At 50.0% G+C, this 22,793-nt stretch overlaps 1 protein-coding gene across 8 annotated transcripts in view; it reads left to right on the forward strand.

Annotated features, from left to right (window-relative positions):
* The window catches only part of LOC137430304 (contactin-associated protein-like 2), a 131,557-nt gene that overhangs the window by 46,097 nt on the left and 62,667 nt on the right, over positions 1-22,793 (forward strand). Inside the window, exon 2 of one of the 8 annotated variants that reach the window (XM_078780546.1) lies at positions 5,449-5,651. The exons of 6 other annotated variants lie outside the window; for them this stretch is intronic. In XM_078780546.1, coding sequence (XP_078636672.1) covers positions 5,546-5,651 — 106 coding nt within the window. In that variant the 5' untranslated portion in view covers positions 5,449-5,545. Of the gene's footprint in view, positions 1-5,339; positions 5,652-22,793 lie in introns of those variants that run through there. One more of the 8 variants, XM_078780545.1, reaches the window with a different exon arrangement.

The raw sequence follows: 22,793 nt of genomic DNA on the forward strand, positions 1-22,793 counted from the left end.
CGGTGTTCGGCAGCAGAGGATGGAGGAGAGCCCTCATTGACGCGACAGGTCATTTATTGTGGCCAAATTGGAACCGGTAGCCTGACAATTAGATGCAAAATTGCCGGCGTGGGGGTAGACGCCGTAGTGGACACAGGAGCTAGCGCCACGATCATCAGCCCTGTGGTCCTTGATTCGAGCGCAGGTGGCTGGGATAAGATCCAGCGCCTGCAAAATTATAGTTTGCAGCTTGCTACCGGGGTAACGGCCCCGATCATAGGGCGTGGTTCTGTGACCCTCAAGTTAGGGTCGGTAAGGAGGGAGATAGATGTTTGGGTGGCGGAGGTGTGCGACCCATGTTTAATAGGGTTGGACCTGTTGACTGCCAGCGGTTGTAAAATCGACTTGTGCCGGGGGATCCTGCAGGTGGGAGTAGAAGAGCTGCCGTTAGGGGGAGTGAGCACGGCCGAGAGAGCGGAGCTGGAGGCTTCCGAGGCCGTGACCATCCCCCCAAGGGCCGAGGCGATAGTGCCGGCCCGATGGGCAGCTCGCCCAACATGGCAGGAGTCCTGCGGCCTGGTCGAACCGGTGGCAGCGCAGTCCATACCGGGTTTAATCGTGGGCCGCACCCTTGTAAAAACGGACGGACCGGTAGTGGCCGTCCGAGTAATAAATATGAGTACAGAACCACGCACTATAGTAAGGGGCACGAGGGTAGCTGGCTGCACCCCCGTTGAGGAAGTCGCGACAGTGAGGGGCGAGAACGTCCAGCCGAGCCGACCCCGGGGGGAGCCTTCAATAACAAGTAGGAATTGGCCCGATCCCATTTGCGAGATGGTAAATCGTAGCAGCATAGAGTTGGGAGGTACCCAGAGGGAGGCCTTACACAAACTGGTTGGGTCCCATTTGGACCTCTTCTCCCTGTCCACCGAGGATATTGGACGTACGGGCCTGGTGAAACATCAGATCCACACCGGTGAGGCCCGGCCTATTCGTCAGGCCGCCCGACGGCTCCCATGGAGCAAGAGGGCGGAAGCTGACGAGCAGGTTGAAAAAATGCTCGACGCAGGTGTGATCGAGCCCTCGGGAAGTCCTTGGATGTCACCTGTTGTGCTGGTCAAAAAGAAGGATGGGACCACGCGGTTCTGCGTGGACTATCGCCAGCTAAACAACGTGACACTCAAGGACTCATATCCCCTGCCAAGGATTGATGACACCCTCGATGCCGTTGCGGGCTCAAATTGGTTCACAACTTTGGACCTCAAGAGTGGGTATTGGCAGGTGGAGATGGATAGGGCAGGGAAGGAGAAAACGGCATTTTCCACAGGTAAGGGACTGTATCAGTTTACTGTGATGCCGTTTGGTTTGTGTAACGCCCCCGCCACCTTTGAAAGATTGATGGAGCATGTACTAGGCGGCATGCCATGGCAGTCATGCCTCGTGTACCTGGATGACGTCCTGGTACATGCCCAAACGTTCCCCCAGGCAGTAGCTAATTTGGACCAGGTGTTCGGGTGCCTCAGACAGGCAGGGTTGAAGCTGAACCCGAGTAAGTGCACTTTGTTTGCAAGAGAGGTGGCCTATCTAGGTCACGTGATTGGCCGCGAGGGGGTAAAAACAGACCCAGACAAAATTAAAGCGGTAGAGGAGTGGCCCGCACCACGTACCATCAAAGAGGTGCGGGGATTTTTGGGACTCTGCTCCTACTACCGGCGCTTTGTGGCGAAATTTGCGGAGTTGGCCCGTCCCCTCCACCGGCTTACGGAGAAGGGGACGCGATTTAATTGGACACGGGAGTGCCACGAGGCCTTCCAAAAATTGAAGGGGTGTCTAACATCCGCACCCCTTCTAGCTTACCCCACTAGTGACGGGACATTTACCCTGGACACGGATGCGAGCCAGGAAGGATTGGGCGCAGTTTTGTCTCAGACACAGGAGGGCGTGGAGAGAGTGATTGGTTATTATAGTCGGGCCTTAAGTAGGCCCGAGAGAAATTATTGCGTCACTCGCAAAGAGTTATTGGCTATGCTGGCTGCCATGAACCATTTCCACCCGTACTTGTACGGGCGGAAATCTTTGGTTAGAACTGACCATTCCTCCTTGCAATGGCTCCTTCGGTTCAAGGAACCGGAGGGCCAAATTGCAAGGTGGTTGGAAAAGTTGCAGCAGTACGATTTTGATGTGGCCCATAGGGCCGGGAAGGCCCATGGTAATGCGGACGCACTCTCTCGGCGTCCTTGTCTGGGAGAAAACTGCAAATTTTGTGCGAGACACGAGGAGAGGGAACAATTGGGCGATTCGGACCCGACCCTCGTTGTCCGGGCAACCCGGGTGAGAGGGCCAATTTTGCCACTAACCGCGGACGAGGAATTTGGAGAGTTGGCTTGGAGCACGGCCCAGCAGGAGGATCCTGTTCTGGGGCCGGTGTTCCAATGGGTCAAATTGGGGCAAAGACCAAAGGGGGAAGAGGTCACCCCCCTCGGGGCGCAGACAAAGGCATATTGGGCTCAGTGGCAGACCCTGGAATTGAAAGGCAACATCTTGTATCGCAAGTGGGTGGAGGTTCCCTCTGATAGAACTTCCTGGCTGGTGATCGTCCCTGACAAATTCAAGAACGTCATATTGCAACAGGTGCATGGTACCCGCTCCGGCGGCCATTTGGGCAGGACAAAGACAATATCTCGGGTCCGCCGGAGGTTCTATTGGGTGAATATGGGGCGCGACATACAGGACTGGTGTCGGAGATGCGACGCCTGTACTGCCAAAAAGGGACCAGCGCGGAGGATGAGGGCCCCCCTTCAATTACACCAGGTGGGGGCCCCCCTAGAGCGGGTGGCCATGGATATCCTAGGCCCACTACCCCGCACCCGCCTAGGTAATAAGTACATCCTCGTTGTGATGGACTACTTCACCAAGTGGCCGGAGGCCTACGCCCTCCCCAACCAAGAAGCAGGGGTGGTAGCGCAGGCCTTCGTGGAAGGATTTGTGTGCCGGCATGGGATTCCACAGGAGTTGCACACCGACCAGGGACGAAATTTCGAGAGCAAATTGCTAAAAGATGTGTGCAGTCTCCTGTCAATTCGAAAAACCAGGACAACGCCTTTAAGACCTCAATCTGACGGGATGGTGGAAAGATTCAACCGAACTCTAATCCAACAACTGGCACTGTTCACCACCACCCGTCAGGATGACTGGGACGAACATCTCCCTTATTTGCTCATGGCCTACCGAACCAGCCAGCACGGGGCCACCGCATGCAGTCCAGCGTTGCTTATGTATGGGCGGGAGTTACGGGCTCCCGCCGACTTGCTATGCGGTCCCGTGCCAGACACAGTGGTTAACCCGCCGAGGGAGGGGTACGCACGTCACCTAGAGGAAGGCATGGAGCTAGTCCATGCCTTCGCCCGCCGCCAACTCCATCTGGCGGGGGAAAAGATGAAGCGCAGGTACGACGACCGGAGCCAGGGGAGTCAATACGCTCCGGGGATGAAGATTTGGTTCTTTAATCCCCGGAGGCGGAAGGGAAGGTGCCCAAAACTCACCTCCCCCTGGCAAGGCCCAGGAGTCGTCCTGTCGCAAATCTGTGACGTGGTCTTTAAGATCAAAATGGGGCCACGAGCCCTCCCTCGGATCGTCCACGCCGACCGGATAAGACCTTACACCGGCGAGCAGGCGCCCCCGTGGATTGCCTCGGCTTTAGATGCCGAGGCGGGACCCAGTACCTCTGAATAAGGGGGGCTTATTAGTGCCAGAGGACTGGGGGATTGAGGAGCGATAGGCCCGGTGGGAGAGGGTGGCATCCCTGCCACCTTTCCCATGGGGGGGCAAAGGAGCTATAGTTTATGGGGTGTATGGCAGTGAAAACTAGCCCGGGTGGGTTAGGTTATATTGATAGGGCCCTAGAAGATGACATTAGGTGACGTTAAGATTAGTTAGTGACTGATACCTGTAGTGGGGACGCAGGTAGATTAGTATGGATGATAATGACGAGGGAGCGCAATAGTTTAAAGGGACGACTGGGAAGCGCAAGTTTCAGAAGGGAGTAGTTAGCTGAGATGATGCCGTGTTTGTGAGAATTGAACAGGTGTGATTGCACAGGTGTGCAACTGGACAGGTGTGTGGAGCAGTGTATGAGTAGTGAGTGTGTGGATCAGCGCGAATGCGCTTGGGGAGAGAAGGGTGCAGGTGGCACCAGGTGTGAGAGCACAGGTGTGCAGGTACAGGTGTGTGGAGAGAGTTGGAGTGAGTGGTACGGAGTGGTGTGCATGGTGCGAAGGTGTGGATGGGGGAAGAGTGGACCCCTTTCACGAGTACCCGGGGCGGGTAGTGTAAGTGTTAGGTAGAGGGTGCAGGTAAATTGTGGTTGGATATTGGCATTTGTGGTGCGGTTGCAGAATGGTGTTGTGAATGGGTGCATTAGTGTTGTGGAAATGGCTGGGCGTGTAGCCTGTTAGTGTGTGTAGTTGGTTGGGCACTCCACCACTGTGAGGATGTCGGCCAGGTGAGGCCGCAGGTGGGCTCTGGGAGCCGGTAGTTGTGAGTGGGTGCCTGAGGATCCCGGGTGTGGATCGGGCAGCCCAGTGCCAGAGAGGGCACGGAGTGGGGAGAGAGCCAGAGGGCCTTCCCCAGGTAGTTAGGTTAGGGTGAGGAGCAGGTAAGCTCGGAGGCAACTGCAGTGGTGGAGGTGTGCAGGTGGGTAGACCCACTGGGAGAGGTACACGCCGCAGCCCAGAAATTGTGCGAGGGCACCGGGAGATGAATCGGGGGAGTGAGACCCCAAATTGAAAAGCACCACAGGTTGGCCAATGGGAATTGGTTTTTAGAACCCATAGACTAAGAGGGCCAATGGTTTGGCCGGAGAAAGACCCCGGGTAGTGTAAAGTTGTTAAAGTCATTTAGGAAATAGTTAGGATTGAAGAACCTGTCGCACCATACGCAGCCACTTACCTGTGGTGATGATGATGACTCCACACCTGTGTTTTCTTTGTTTTGTTGCAGGAGATGAATCGCTGTGTGGATTTGTGAGACGCATCACGACGTGGATGAGACATTGGGGTGATTCCATCTCTCCCTCCCTAGGAGGGACTGATGATTAATTGGTAATGGCAAATTTTGATGTTGAGTTGGAGATGGCAAATTATGATGAGAGTTGAAAATGGCAAATTTGATTGGTTAGGAGGGAGAGAAGACGAATTTGGTTTATGGGAGGAACGGGGAAGACAGTAGGGATGTTTGTTGATTTGTAAAGTAGATGTTTATGGGTAGTGTTGTGTTTTGTGGATACAGTAAGGGGTAAGGGAGGGGCCATGTAGGTTACCTGGTGGGGGGGGGGGGGGGGCGTACGATAGGAACGTACCTGTCTCACCTGGTTCCCATGTGCCCCCAGTGTGCATCACCTTACATTGCGTGCACTTTTGCGCCCTTACCACCTTACTCACTTGTCTGCTTCTTTTGTCTCCCACCTCCGAGGATCTGGCTTTGGGGTAGAGAGAGAGGAGAGAGAGGTGCTGGCTGCGCAGTTGTGGGCCTGCACTTTCGCTGTTTGCTGCCGGGATCGATACACCATATGGACCGCAATGTTTGTGGCCACCCACAATGGACCGCAGTTCGTTTGCGGCCAAGCACCACCCGGGGATGGACCTATGGGTCAACGTGGCACCTATGCCATACAGGTGAACCACTTTTAGTTAACACCAAGTGCACCACAAGAAGAGCAAGAGACACCTGCAGGGTTAGGGGTTGTCGAATTTATTTTTATTCCAATGAACAATGGTGACTGCACCGATTGGTGGTGGGGTGGTGCTTTTGATGCTGGGACGGGGTGCTCTGCACGTTATTAAAGGCCGTCGGCCACAGAGCACTCGTGGGTTGGTGTATCGATGCTGGCAAGCGCGCTCTCTCTATGCATAACATCTGCATGTGTTCCTCCAAAAACAGGTCCTGGATCGTAGTGTAAATAGCAGCGTAGTCGTGTAAATAATGCTCCCTACCGGCTGTATGTTTAGTTTGAGAATTCTTTCCGGATTCGGTTATCCTGTGGGTGTGTTTCTGTGAGGAGAAGGGTGCAACGTCGCAGGGGGACATATTTACTCATTCGTGAATATCTGTAAAACTGTCGCACTCAGGGTAGAGTTAATAGTAGAGGGAACTACATTGCGTGCCACACTAAAGTAGGTAAAAATTTATCGGGTCGGGACGCCCCGAGGGTAGAGAAGGGTGCAATGTTGCGAATATGGAATTTGGCCTCCATATCCGCTTGTAAATATTCCCCTATTTTCTCCAATACTCCCCAACTTTCCCTAATCCCCCATTCCCTAGTCCCATTGCATGTAAACAACAATCAGTAGAGCCGACCTTCCCCTTATTCCCCCATTAAATGTCGTGCCCAGGTCCACCGCACCACACGTAGACAACTTTCGGACATCTTCCTAGTTATTCTTAGTCTATGTCAGTTAAGGCCTCGTCTCCATTAATTATGACTCTTCGTTGCACCAGAATGTGATTATATGGCATCAGTAGTGAGTTTAGGACCTTTCCCATACCTCCTTCCATCTTCTTCCCCAACAATTACAACAACAACAGAGGAGATGGCGGCGGAGCGGGGGAGGATGCGTCCTCACACCGGCTCGATTAGCGCCATTGACCACGCGCTCCACGGGGTTACCACGGAGGGGCTGGCTGTCAGCTCCTCCTCAAGGGCGGAGCTTGGTAACCCCCGCACCCAATCAGAAGGGCGGACCGATTCCATCTGGGGCGGCGCTAGCGAGCCGAGGGCGTGTCACTCCCCGCCGGATATACGCGGCCACGTAGCGGACGTGACGTCAGATGCGCCCCCAGCGGAGAGAAAGAAGGACCTGCGAGCGCTGAAACAGATGCGCCTGAGTTTGGAGAGGCCTGAGAAAGACCCGCCTGAGAAAGAACGTCACCTCTGAGCGCTGCGACGAGACCTCCCCGCATCTCTGGACCGAACCGTGTTGACCCTGCTTTGAGCCAAGAGTGCACCTTGAGCCATCGATACCCGCTTTCCTGCCATCAACCCCCGTGTGAGTCAGCCGTTGTCCCGTTTGTCTGTCGTCTGTCCGGGGATAATATAAGATTGTGTCTAAGTGCTTGTCTTTCTATGTTGTACCTCTCGTCCCTGTAATCTGACCTTCCGTAACGAATATAATCTCCTCCGGAGGTCTTGAGAACCGAATCCCTGGTGTCGTCATTTTATAACCCAGCCGGGTGTCTTCTTTCTCTTATTGAGCCAGCGTAGCGCGGCTCCGTCAACGTTCGAGTACAATCGGGTAATTTGTGCGGACACGACGGCCATTCCGCTCGGCCCACCTTAACATCAAAGTCGTGTCTGTAACAATATATATATATATATATATATGTATGTATATATATATATATATATATATATATATATATATATATATATATATATATATATATATATATATATATATATATATATATATATATATATATATATATATATATATATATATATATATCAGTTACTTTGCGATTTCATACCATCAGTGGTGAACCGCCATTAAGGTATCCCATCCAGCTATGCTGTACCTTAATGGGAGCGATAAGTGCCATCTGCCACATGGCACATTACCTCTGGTATCCACTCATTATATGGAATCCCCTGGATGCATATACATGTATACGGACAGTCAGTGATCAGTGATCAGTGATCAGTGATCAGTGATTGAGTCAGTGATCCGATCACGTGGGTCCTACACACGTTATTGACGCAAAGATCGCTAGAGGTCTTCTCAGAACAATGACTGTACGTTAGAAAACATAAACGTCATCCACACTGTCCGTGATGGACCTATAGCTCCATACTTAAATATATATATATATATATATATATATATATATATATGTATGTATGTATGTATATATATATATGTATGTATGTATGTATGTATGTATGTATGTATGTATGTATGTATGTACATATGTATGTATATATATATATATATATATATATATATATATATATATATATATATATATATATATATATATATATATATATATATATATATATAAATAACACAGGTCCGGCTGGGAGGTGTGACGATTTTCAGAAAACTCGTACACAGTTATTTTTAGTCGAATTTCAGTTTGTTTGTTTTTTAAAGACTACATATATAATGCCATTTAATACACTGTAACAAAGACATTTTAAAAATGTAATTCATGTTTAAATTGGGTATAACAATGCAAGTGGGGGGTCTAGCGCATGCGTGATGGCTGATGGTTACTCGTTATGCGTCATTTCAGTAGCCATGGAGCTGTGGACGATTGAACATCGCGTCTTTGTTGTTGAGACGTTTATTCAAACGGGTAGTTCGGTGGTGCTTACACAGCGCAGATTTCGTACTCACTTCAATGTTGGTCGACGTGGCGCCGTTCCGTCTCGAAACACAATATTGAAGTGGGTAAAAAACTTCAGGACAACTGGATCTGTGAGGCCGGGAGCAGCTCCGGGAGGTGATCGAACCGTTAGGACCCCGGAAAACATCGAAAGGGTTCGACAAGCTGTGGAGGCCAGCCCTCGTCGGTCAGCGGTACGGCACGCTCGCGCTCTACGGATGTCAGACAGATCAGTTCGTCGAATTTTGCACTTGGACCTTCATTATCACACGTACAAAATCATGGTGGTTCAAGAACTGCAGCAGAATGATTTCATACGGCGGTTTACGTTTGCAGAAAGAATGCTGGAACTGCTGAGGGATGACACTGTTCTCATCATAAGTGATGAGGCGCATTTTCACTTGTCGGGAAGTGTAAACAAGCAAAATTCCCGATATTGGTCAGCAACAAATCCGCGAGAACTCCATAAAAGACACCCTGCACTGCGAGCGAGTCACTGTGTGGGCCGGAATAGTCCGATTCGGCATAATTGGGCCTTATTTTTTCCAGGAAGGCGGACGCACTGTGACAGTCAACTCACAACGTTATGTTACGATGTTGCGCGAGTTCTTACTGCCTGAATTGAGACGACGTCGCATTGACCTCCCTACAGTTTGGTTTCAGCAAGAACGGGCTACTTGCCATACCTCAAGAGATTCAATGGCCTTATTAAGAGAACATTTTCCAGGGCACCTCATTTCAATCCGTTGGGATGTGGAGTGGCCCCCTCAATCGCCCGATCTTTCACCCTGTGACTATTTTTTATGGGGTTACCTGAAAGCTAAGGTTTACATTGAAAAACCACGCACTCTTGAGACCCTTTCAGATGCCATCACCAGAGAAATTCGAGCTATTCCACTTGCCATGGCTGAAAGGTCTATGGACAACTTTTCCGCGCGTCTGCAAGAATGCTTGGACAAGAACGGCCGCCATTTAGATTATGTCATTTTTCAAACATGAATTACATTTTTAAAATGTCTTTGTTACAGTGTATTACATGGCATTATATATGTAGTCTTTTAAAAAAATAAAAATTGAAATTCGACTAAAAATAACTGTACGAGTTTTCTGAAAATCGTCACACCTCCCTGACGGACCCTGTATGTATGTATGTATGTATATATATATATATATATATATATATATATATATACTGTATATATATATATATATATTTATATATATATATATATATATAACTGTGAGAAATAGTAGAAACTCCACAGTACGAGCAGGGCGTCTCATTTGCATTAAATAAATAATCGGGAGATTAAATCAGATGCGGATGCAGCTTCAGGACGTCGATCTTTAATTGTCGACAAGCTTTCGACCAACAAAGGTCTTCTTCTTAGTCGTCCCCAAGTTCAACGGAAGTTGATGTGTGAACTTATGTATATGTATATATACTGAAACGCAAAAGAAACTTACCACCTTTGAAACCTTTAAATATCAACAATAACACTGCGTGTAGTAAATGTGTGAACTTATTTGTGGACAATAGTGTCCTCACTGTCAGACAAAACGGTCACGGATGGTCACTTGAACCTTCAATGGTCACTTCATAGCACAGCTGTTGAACAGCCGTTTTGACTGTCAGTGATTAGCCAAGGGGTACGGGATGATTTTAATGAGCTGCACGTGATGTCTTGATATTGGCTTTAAAAAGGCCAGTGCAAAATGGGCATTTCAATCAACATGCCACGATTGTCAAGGGATCAACGGCAGCGTGCCCTGGGCATGCTGCAAGGCGGACTGAGCTACCTGCCACACACGCTATTGAAAGGGGACTGACATTGCACCCTGTGCTGTTCTGTACTGTAGAATAAACTGATGAGATGGTGTATCTTGGTCAAAAACTTGACATGTCATCAATAAAATGCCAATGTTTCAATTAGCAATTGTTGGTTTGTACGGTAGCTCAGTCCGCCTTGCAGCATGCCCAGGGCACGCTGCCGTTGATCCCTTGACAATCGTGGCATGTTGATTGAAATACCCATTTTGCACTGGCCTTTTTAAAGCCAATATCAAGACATCACGTGCAGCTCATTAAAATCATTCCGTACCCCTTGGCTAATCACTGACAGTCAAAACGGCTGTTCAACAGCTGTGCTATGAAGTGACCATTGAAGGTTCAAGTGACCATTTTGTCCGACAGTGAGGACACTATTGTCCAAAAATAAGTTCACACATTTACTACACGCAGTGTTATTGTTGATATTTAAAGGTTTCAAAGGTGGTAAGTTTCTTTTGCGTTTCAGTATATATATATACATATGTATATACATATACAATTATACATACATATATATATACATATACAATTATACATATATATATACATATACAATTATACATATATATATACATATACAATTATACATATATATATATATATATATATATATATATATATATATATATATATTGTTGCGGATATGAGGACTGTATTTTTTTGATTGTGTGCTGTATTATTATTATTATTGTTTATTCTGCGCCCCCTACCTCCGGAGCTGTGTAAAGGTGAAAGGGCATCCCATAATTAGTCCACAAGCATACACGTCAGCCAAATAATAGAATACCCCTGTTTGATAGTTATCTCTTATTCTGTGTTTTAGAGTAAGGCTGTGTCTCCCATTAATTGAAGTACTCCATTGCACCAGTGAAAGAGAATAGATCCCCTTTCATTCCCATCCCCAAAATCCCCATTTCTTTCACATCCCCTTTCGTCATTGCCGAGCCTCGATTGCCAATTACCTCCCCTCCAAAACCACCTCCCCTCCAAAACCGCCATTGACCACGAGGCAGGGTCGGAGAAGAAAGGCGTGTCTCCACCTCGTCATAGAGGGGAGGAGTGAGCCAGCCCCACTTGACCAACCAGGGCCGAGGTGAGCACACCGATGGGCGTGTCCAAAAGGCCGGCGGCTTGATCGCTAGAGGCGCTATAAAGGCGCGCGCGCAAGAAGCGTTGAGTGAGTCAGAGTGGAGAGAGTCGTCAGTTGGTCGTCAGTGGAGGGTCAGTGGTTGCGTTGGTTGCGGTAAGAAGTCGGTGGTGAGTCGTGAGTTGGTCGTCAGAAGAGGGTCAGTGGTTACGTTGGTTGCGTTGAGTTGTCGGTGGTGAGGAGACACCAGGGCCAAGAGAGAGAAGGTTCAAGGTCAATTACCAGCAGTTGCGCCAGAGACGGCAGACGCGCCCTGAGGTGAGCCAGAGCGCAGCTTTGGCTCCACAAGCAGCGTTGACTCCACCAGGCAGCTTCAACCCGTTACCCCGCGGGGACCAGATAGCGGTGGCATCGGTGGCCGTCGAGGTCCAGCCGACGTCCCGTGCGGGATCAAGCCTGAACCATCTGCCCCAGCTGAACCTTCCCATTCCTCCTTCCAGCATTCATTCCTTTCCTCCACCCTTCTTGTGTACGTGAGTTTGTTCTGTGTATCTTGTCCCTGGGTTAATTAAGTCTGTATAAGCTAGTATTTGCACTGTGTCACCTGCGTCTTATGTGCTGTAAATAAACCTTGATTGCTCCTTTTTGCTTGTGTAAATAATAAATCCCATTACTCGTCTGTACGTCTTCTCGTTTTATTCCTTTTCCTCTTTGCATTCGTCGTTTTAGTCTTTTCCCAGATTGGGCAGCTGCGGTGCGATACGGCCAAAGTTCTGGGTGAATCGGGTGAGTCGGGGATCCTGTAACGGTCGCGGTTGGACCATCCGCTCGGCCCATCATACCATCTAAACCGCGATCAGTAACAAAATATATATATATATATATATATATATATATATATATATATATATATGTATATATATGTATATATATATATATATATATATATATATATATATATATTGTTACAGATACGACTTTGATGGTATGGTGGGCCGAGCGGGATGGCCGCCGTATCCGTACAAGTTACCCGATTGTGCCCGAATGTTAACTAATCGCGCTACGCTGGCTCAATAGGAAAGAGAAGACACCCGGCTGGGTTACAATCACACAATACGACACCAAGGGTTCAGTTCTCAAGACCTCCGGAGGAGGTTATATTAAGGCGGAAAAGGTTAGATTACAGGGACAAGAGGGAAACATAGGAAGGTGGGCACTTAGACACAACCTTATATTAACCCTAGACAGACCACAGATAAACGGGACAACGCTGACTCACACGGGATTTGATGGCAAGGAAAGCGGCAGTCGATGGCTCAGGTGCACCTGGCTCAGGGACAGAATCACGTACGGTGGTGTCCAGCAGATGCGGGGAGGTCGCTCAGCGCTCGTGGGTCGCGACTTTGGTGGAGATGCCGGGGAGGTCGCTCAGCGCTCGGGAGGGTGGCGTCTTGTCCTTCCAAGCTCGGGGCGCATCTGACGTCACGTCCGGCGCGGGGCCGCGTATATCCGGCGGGGAGTCACGCCCTCGCTCGTTAGCTCCGCCCCATATGGCATCGGCCCATGGCTTCTCATTGGGTGCGGGGGTTACCGGCTCCGCCCTTGACGAGGGGCCGACAGGGAGCCCCCTTCTGGGTAACCCCGTCGAGCACATGTTCAATGGCGGCCAACCGAGCCGGAGTGAGGACGCAAAGCCGCTGTTGTTGTGGTTGTTGTTGGAGCTTGAGATGATGGGAAGAGATGCGGGGAGGTATGGGAAGGTCCTAAACTCCTACTGGTGCCATATCATCACATTCTGGTGCAACGAAGAGTCATAATTAATGGAAACAAGTCCTTAACTGACATAGATTAAGAATAACTAGCAAGATGTCCTATAATTGTCTACGTGTGGTGCGGGGGACCTGGGCACGACATTTAATGGGGGAATGAAGGGGAAGATCGGCTCTAATGGGTGTTGTTTACAGACAATGGGACTAGGGAATGGGGTAAGGGGAGAGTTGGGGAGTATCGGAGAAGATAGGGGAATATTTACAAGCGGATATGGAGGTCAAATTCCATATTCGCAACATTGCACCCTTCTCTACCCTCGGGGCGTCCCGACCCGATAAATTTTTACCTACTTTAGTGTGGCACGCAATGTAGTTCCCTCTACTATTAACTCTACCCTGAGTGCGACAGTTTTATAGATATTCACAAATGAGTAAATATGTCCCCCTGCGACGTTGCACCCTTCTCCTCTCAGAAACACACCCACAGGATAACCGAATCCGGAAAGAATCCTCAAACTAAACATACAGCCGGTAGGGAGCATTATTTACAAGACTACGCTGATATTTACACTACGATCCAGGACCTGTCTTTGGAGGAACACATGCAGATGTTATGCATAGAGAGAGCGCGCTTGCCAACATCGATACACCAACCCACGAGTGCTCTGTGGCCGACGGCCTTTAATAACGTGCAGAGCACCCTTTCCGAGCATCAACAGCACCACCCCACCACCAATCGGTGCAGTCACCATTGTTCAATGATTAAAAATCCCGACTGTATGTTTCCCGTTTCCCGAAATCCCGACTGATCCCGACCCGGATCTCAGTCAACGGAACATCTTCTCTTCTGGACTTGGTTATGACTAACTTCCCTGAAAATGTCTGCTGCTCTTCTTCTGCTCCGATCGGATCATCTGATCATGTCCTTGTTAAAGTGGACATCTCTCTGACCATCCTCAGGGAGCCTGCTCAGCGTCGACGAGTCTGGCATTTCACTCAGGCCAACTGGCACGGTCTTCAAGCAGCCATCAATCATCTGGACTGGTCTCCCATCTCTACCACCTCTGACATCAACTCATCCTGGGAATTCTTCCAAAGTAAATTGCTCTCTCTCATGCACAGATTTATCCCATCTCGTCTTCAGTTGTCATACCCTTCCTCCCGTCCATGGTACACGGAATCTTGTGGTGAGGCTGTTGCCCAGAAACAACTTGCCTTCGTCTCCTGGAAAGCAAATCCAACGGAAGGAAATCTCATTTCCTTTCACAAAGCCCGAAACAAGTGTGTGTCCACCCTCAGGAGAGCCAGGAAACAATATCTCTCCGTTCTCAAGACCGAACTCTCTTATCTGTCTCCCTCTTCCAAATCCTGGTGGCGTCTGGTCAAATCCGTTTCTGGTGTTTGTTCCCCCTCCATCCCCTCCCTTACCTCAAACGGCTACACAGCTGACTCCGCACGTGAAAAAGCTGAATGCCTCAACTCTGTGTTTGCCTCTAAATCTTGTGTCCCAAACCCATCCCTCTCTGTACCCACCATACCCAGTCGTACCCTGCTGCTCCTGGACTCCGTGTCCTTTCCTCCTGACAAGGTGGAAAAGTTTCTGTCAACCCTCGACTCTGATTCTGCAACTGGACCCGACGGCATCAGCCCACGGGTCCTAAAATCCTGCTCTGCTGCTCTATCTCACCCTCTCTCTGTTCTCTTCACCCTCTCTTTTGCTCAAGGTCAACTGCCATCTGCTTGGAAATCAGCCAACATCACCGCTTTGCACAAAAAAGGTGCAAAAACAGATCCTAGCAACTACAGACCAATCAGCCTTCTCCCAATTATCAGCAAAGTCATGGAATCCATCATTGCTTCGGATATGAAATCTTTCCTCTTCTCCAATGGCTTGATCTCTGATCATCAATTTGGTTTCAGACCAGGTCACTCTACTCTGGACATGCTGCTTCTGCTGTCTCAACAATGGATGGAGGTCCTCAATGCCAAACAGGAAATTAGAGCTGTCTCCCTCGACATATCACGTGCCTTCGACACGGTCTGGCACCCCGCTCTGCTCACCAAACTCTCCTCCTTTGGTATCCATGGAAATCTCCACGCATGGCTGGCGGACTTCCTCTCTAGTCGTCGTCAACGTGTGGCCCTGAATGGGTTTCTCTCATCTCCTCTTCCTGTTCAGGCTGGAGTTCCCCAAGGCAGTGTTCTGGGCCCCGTGCTTTTTCTGGTCTTCATCAATGATCTCTCTGACTCTCTCGAAAATCCTCTCTATCTCTTTGCTGATGACTCCACTCTCTGCCGCTCCATTCCTCTTCCCTCAGATCGGCAGTCTGCTGCCTCCTCACTCTCTGAAGACCTGGACAAAATCACAGACTGGTCAAACAAGTGGAACATGTCTTTCAATCCTGACAAATCTCACACTCTTACTATGTCTCTCCGAAAAGATCGACTGGACAACCCTCCCATCTACTTTCTCAACAATCCTCTCCAAGAAGTTCTGTCGCTCAAGATTTTGGGTCTCACTATCTGCCATGATCTTTCTTGGGAAAACCACATTTCCAAGCTGGCCTCCAAAGCCAGTCGCCGACTGGGCATCCTCCGTCGTGCGAAGTCCTTCCTCGGCACACCTGAGCTCCTCACCACATACAAGGCTTTCATCCGCAGCTCAATGGAATACTGTTCTCCCCTATGGGCCGGTGCTCCTGCCTCACACCTAGCTCGGCTTCACGCTGTTGAAACCAAAGCTTTCAGAATTATTGGAATCTCCCGCGATGAAGCTATCTCTGAGGGCCTTTCACTCACTCACCGCAGGCAGGTAGGTGGTCTTTCTGTCTTCTACCGACTCCTCTCCGGCCTTGCACCCCCAGCTCTCTCTGTGCTCTGTCCCCCAAATATTCCTACAGGTCGCACAAGATCTGCCAGCAACCCTCTGATGGTTAAACTGCCGAAATCTCGGCTCTCTGCTCACCTTCACTCTTTCATTCCTCTTTTCTCCCGCCTCTGGAACAAACTCCCTCACTCCCTTCAATCCCACTCCTCCCTCCAGGTCTTTAAAACAGCTGTTCACCACCATCTCTTATCTTCCCCCATCCAAAACCTTGATCTTTTCTACCCCCGCTAATTCACCCCAGATCCACCTTGTTTGAAATTCCAACTTCTTTCCTGGAAGTCCTGGCAGTGTCCATATGTTTTATACCTCTCCCACCGCCCCCTTCCCACGCCCCCCCCCCCCCCCAAAGCCCTCGCCCTCTCTCAGATCTCTCGATGTCTCCATGTCTCTCGGTCCCTGCTCTCAAATGTTGTGTTTGTGTCCTTCCCCCTCTCTCCCCATCTTGTCTACCGCTCCCTATGTTATATGTTTTATGTGTCGGTTTGTCTTTCTGTGTGATTAATGTTCGCTCTTTCACGAGCCTCGACCTTGTATAAAAAAAAAAAAAAAAAAAAAAAAAAAAAAAAAAAAAAAAAAAAAAAAAAAAAAAAAAAAAAAAAAAAAAAAAAAAAAAAAAATGCGACAACCCCTAACCCTGCAGGTGTCTCTTGCTCTTCTTGTGGTGCACTTGGTGGTATTAACTAAAAGTGGTTCACCTGTATGGCATAGGTGCCACGTTGACCCATAGGTCCATCCCCGGGTGGTGCTTGGCCGCAAACGAACTGCGGTCCATTGTGGGTGGCCACAAACATTGCGGTCCATATGGTGTACCGATCCAGGCAGCGAACAGCGAAAGTGCAGGCCCACAACTGCGTCGCCAGCACCTCTCTCTCCTCTCTCTCCACCCCAAAGCCAGATCCTCGGAGGTGGGAGACAAAAGAAGCAGACAAGTGAGTAAGGTGGTAAGGGCGCAAAAGTGCACGCAATGCAAGGTGATGCACACTGGGGGCACATGGGAACCAGGTGAGACAGGTACGTTCCTACCGTACGCCCCCCCCACCAGGTAACCTACATGGCCCCTCCCTTACCCCTTACTGTATCAACAAAACACAACACTACCCATAAACATCTACTTTACAAATCCACAAACATCCCTACTGTCTTCCCCGTTCCTCCCATATACCAAATTCGTCTTCTCTCCCTCCTAACCAATCAAATTTGCCATTTTCAACTCTCATCAAAATTTGCCATTTTCAATTCATCATCAGTCCCTCCTAGGGAGGGAGAGATGGAATCACCCCAATGTCTCATCCACGTCGTGATGCGTCTCACAAATCCAACAGCAATTCTCATTTCTGCAACACAAACAAAGAAAACACAGGTGTGGAGTCATCATCATCACCACAGGTAAGTGGCTGCGTATGGTGCGACAGGTTCATCAATCCTAACTATTTCCTAAATGACTTTAACAACTTTACACTACCCGGGGTCTTTCTCCGGCCAACCCATTGGCCCTCTTACACTATGGGTTCTAAAAACCAATTCCCATTGGCCAAACTGTGGTGCTCTTCAATTTGGGGTCTCACTCCCCCGATTCATCTCCCGGTGCCCTCGCACAATTTCTGGGCTGCGACGTGTACCTCTCCCAGTGGGTCTACCCACCTGCACACCTCCACCACTGCAGTTGCCTCCGAGCTTACCTGCTCCTCACCCTAACCTAACTACCTGGGGAAGGCCCTCTGGCTCTCTCCCCACTCCGTGCCCTCTCTGGCACTGGGCTGCCCGATCCACACCCGGGATCCTCAGGCACCCACTCACAACTACCGGCTCCCAGAGCCCACCTGCGGCCTCACCTGGCCGACATCCTCACAGTGGTGGAGTGCCCAACCAACTACACACACTAACAGGCTACACGCCCAGCCATTTCCACAACACTAATGCACCCATTCACTACACCATTCTGCAACCGCACCACAAATGCCAATATCCAACCACAATTTACCTGTACCCTCTACCTAACACTTACACTACCCGCCCCGGGTACTCGTGAAAGGGGGTCCACTCTTCCCCCATCCACACCTTCGCACCATGCACACCACTCCGTACCACTTACTCCAACTCTCTCCACACACCTGTACTTGCACACCTGTGCTCTCACACCTGGTGCCACCTGCACCCTTCTCTCCCCAAGCGCATTCGCGCTGATCCACACACTCACTACTCATACACTGCTCCACACACCTGTCCAGTTGCACACCTGTGCAATCACACCTGTTCAATTCTCACACACACGGCATCATCTCAGCTAACTACTCCCTTCTGAAACTTGCGCTTCCCAGTCGTCCCTTTAAACTATTGCGCTCCCACGTCATTATCATCCACACTAATCTACCTGCGTCCCCACTACAGGTATCAGTCACTACCTAACCTTATCGTCACCTAATGTCATCTTCGCTAGATCCCTATCAATATAACCTAACCCACCCGGGCTAGTTTTCACTGCCATTCACCCCATAAGCTATTGCTCCTTTGCCCCACGTCTGTGAGGGATGGTGGATTTGCCATCCCACCACATCGGGGGTCTCTCACTATCAATTTTGCACATCAAATTTCAATAAATCAAAAATTTGCCAATCACTGCCCATCATCTGCCAATCACTACTGCCAATCCCTTGCCAATCATCAAATTTTGTTTTTCTCTAATTTTTGGGTCCAAAACACTAACCTCATCACCCAGTCTACTCACTAATACCTCTCGGTGCGCCAATCCCTGTCCAAAGCCCGGCTTCGTAAAGCCAAGCAATGGATGCTGGTTGTTTTGTGCCAGCGGCTGGGTGCGTCCCGCATTCGGTGCAGGGAAGGAGGTTTACCCGGGCCGAGATCCCACGCACCATCTCGGCACGGAGCCATCCAATGCCCCGATCTCGACCTGCCGGCACGTCTCACCAAAAAGTGGTCGCCATGACGACCCTTTCTATCGGGCTGCCAGCTCCGCCTAGTGGAGCACGGACGCGGCCGTTCAAAGCGAGGCCCAGCACGCACCGAGGGCCCGATTCGGCTATAAGTCGTTCTAAACTCTATCCCGTCTAACGTCGATGCTTCACCTGCATGCTTACATCCCGCAGCCCGTTCCTTGCTCACACATCCAGCTGTGCCCATGCTCCTCGTACCCTTCCTTACACACCCAGGTACCCTCATTCCACTCACAGCCTTGGTCACACACCTGACCACCGAACACTTTGGCACACATTCGTCGCTCGCACACCTCACCAATACACCGCTTCGCACCCCCTCCTCGGTCACCTCCTCTGTGACAATCACAGGTGTGCCCTCATTCGCACACCCAACCACGTGCCTCACCACCAATTCCAGCGTGCATTCCCACTCACGCTCTACCATTCCAGGTGTGCATCCTTCCATCCCAGGTGTACATCCTCGCTCACCTGTCACAACTAACTCACGCTCCATGTCACTCTCACTACTTTCACCTCCATTCCTGACAGCGCACTCACCCTTACTCTTGACAGCGCACTCTTTCCTCATGCACCTGTCCGTCACACACCTTTCTCGCGCACACTCTCCCGTTACACCCTCTGTAACACTCACCACAGGTGGACACTCTTCCTTACTTCTGACAGCGCACTCTTTCCTCATGCACCTGTCCGTCACACAGCTTTCTCGCGCACACTCTCCCGTTACACCCTCTGTAACACTCACCACAGGTGGACACTCTTCCTTACTTCTGACAGCGCACTCTTTCCTCATGCACCTGTCCGTCACACACCTTTCTCGCGCACACTCTCCCGTTACACCCTCTGTAACACTCACCACAGGTGGACACTCTTCCTTACTTCTGACAGCGCACTCTTTCCTCATGCACCTGTCCGTCACACACCTTTCTCGCGCACACTCTTGCGCACACTCTCCCGTCACACCCTCTGTAACACTCACCACCCCGCGCTTCCACGTGCTCCCTCGCACACGCGCTACGACCGACTCACTCTCGCCAGCACCCTCACTCCTTGGCACGCACTTTTTCCTCACACACCCCAGAGTCGGATTTTCTCGCACACCTCCTTTTTCGCACACCAGACCTGTCGCACACTTCACCAACGGCCTCTCACGAACACCCGGGTCCATCTCGACCCCCAAGCTTCTTAAATCCCCTGGCGCATCATACGCACGACCATATTGGTCACCACTTACACCAGGTCCTCTTCCTCTTCGCTTCTCCTCCATCACCTGCGAATCCCTCATCCGGTTAATGAGCACATCATCACGATCCAAACACAGACTTTGGACCAATTCTTTTATCTCCTCTTTTATCTCTTTCTTATCCCCTCTCCGTCGCTTCTTAATTTCGCTCACCCCTTCTTCCACTTCTTCTAATTTGTGCCTCACCTCTTTTATTCCCCGGTACGTCTCCTCAAGCTCGTCCTCCAAGGCTACCTTGACCGTTTCCATGTGCGTCCTCACCTGCCGGTCCTTCGTCTCCATTACCTCTACCACCTCGTCCAACCTCGTTGTCAGTCCCTCACGTACCATCTGACATTGCCTCTGTGTCGCTATCAAGTCGTTTTTAATTTCTTTTTGTGTCGCCTTTAAACCTCCTAATACCGCAGTGTTCCTTTGAACCTGCTCCACTAACTCCGTCTGTCCCACCGTCAGCTGCTCCACCTCCTGCGTCAGGTCCTCTATGCCCCCTTGTAACTTTACAGTCCCCTTTCTCACCTCCTTCTCCATGTGCTCCTTACAGTGCCTCACCTCCTCGCGCACTCCTCCGACCTCCTCACTCACTCCTCTTCTGATCTCCTCTCCCATCACTTGCATCTCCTGCCCAGATGCCACCCTCATCTGCTCCATTTCCTCCCTGTGAGCATCCAGTTTGGTTTCTACCCCCATTCTGACCCCCTCTATCTGCTGCTCCATTTGTTTAACTTCCCTTTCCGCTTGGTCCCTCATGTCCCTCAATTTGCCTTCCATACTGTTTTCTAACCCCTCTAACCCTTTTTGCATCCCTTCCATTTGATTCTCTTGAGCGGCCATTCTGTTTTCTACCCCCATTAACCCATTTCTCACCTCTTTTATCCCGTTGTCTAACCCCTCAAAATTATTGTCTAACTTCCCAAATTTCTTGTCTAACTCCTCAAAATTATTGTCTAACCCCTCACTGGTACCCCTCGCTTCGTCCCTCATTACCCCCATTTGCTCACTCTGAGCCCTCGCTTCGTCCCTCATTACCCCCATTTGGCCCTCTATTCGTTCCATAAGGGCCCTCATTTGCAACATAAAAAGGTTCGGATCCACCAGGGGCGCTGCCACGGTCACGGGCGCGGTGACCAGCGAGGCGCCATTTTGCGCGTCTGCTACCCTCGCTGCTTCGCTCTCCTCACGTCCCTCAATTTGGTCCTGGACCGACCCTGCCTCACTCTCCCCTACCGGACCCCAGCTGTCTTGATCCGCCATAGCGCGACTTTCAAAATTCGGGTTTTTATTATTTTTTTTTTTTTTTGTAAAACACAATCAAATTTCGCTGTTATAATTTCGAGCGCGTAAACGCGCTCCGGGTCCAATCTCACTCCTCGACACCAATTGTTACAGATACGACTTTGATGGTATGGTGGGCCGAGCGGGATGGCCGCCGTATCCGTACAAGTTACCCGATTGTGCCCGAATGTTAACTAATCGCGCTACGCTGGCTCAATAGGAAAGAGAAGACACCCGGCTGGGTTACAATCACACAATACGACACCAAGGGTTCAGTTCTCAAGACCTCCGGAGGAGGTTATATTAAGGCGGAAAAGGTTAGATTACAGGGACAAGAGGGAAACATAGGAAGGTGGGCACTTAGACACAACCTTATATTAACCCTAGACAGACCACAGATAAACGGGACAACGCTGACTCACACGGGATTTGATGGCAAGGAAAGCGGCAGTCGATGGCTCAGGTGCACCTGGCTCAGGGACAGAATCACGTACGGTGGTGTCCAGCAGATGCGGGGAGGTCGCTCAGCGCTCGTGGGTCGCGACTTTGGTGGAGATGCCGGGGAGGTCGCTCAGCGCTCGGGAGGGTGGCGTCTTGTCCTTCCAAGCTCGGGGCGCATCTGATTCTGACGTCACGTCCGGCGCGGGGCCGCGTATATCCGGCGGGGAGTCACGCCCTCGCTCGTTAGCTCCGCCCCATATGGCATCGGCCCATGGCTTCTCATTGGGTGCGGGGGTTACCGGCTCCGCCCTTGACGAGGGGCCGACAGGGAGCCCCCTTCTGGGTAACCCCGTCGAGCACATGTTCAATGGCGGCCAACCGAGCCGGAGTGAGGACGCAAAGCCGCTGTTGTTGTGGTTGTTGTTGGAGCTTGAGATGATGGGAAGAGATGCGGGGAGGTATGGGAAGGTCCTAAACTCCTACTGGTGCCATATCATCACATTCTGGTGCAACGAAGAGTCATAATTAATGGAAACAAGTCCTTAACTGACATAGATTAAGAATAACTAGCAAGATGTCCTATAATTGTCTACGTGTGGTGCGGGGGACCTGGGCACGACATTTAATGGGGGAATGAAGGGGAAGATCGGCTCTAATGGGTGTTGTTTACAGACAATGGGACTAGGGAATGGGGTAAGGGGAGAGTTGGGGAGTATCGGAGAAGATAGGGGAATATTTACAAGCGGATATGGAGGTCAAATTCCATATTCGCAACAATATATATGTATATATATGTATATATATGTATATATATATATATATATATATATATATATATATATATGTATATATATGTATATATATATATATATATATATATATATATATATATATATATATATATATATATATATAATATATATATATATATATATATATATATATATA

This window comes from Myxine glutinosa, chromosome 6 (genome assembly GCF_964187855.1).
Source record: "Myxine glutinosa chromosome 6, kmMyxGlut1.1, whole genome shotgun sequence".
Classification (NCBI taxonomy): domain Eukaryota; kingdom Metazoa; phylum Chordata; class Myxini; order Myxiniformes; family Myxinidae; genus Myxine; species Myxine glutinosa.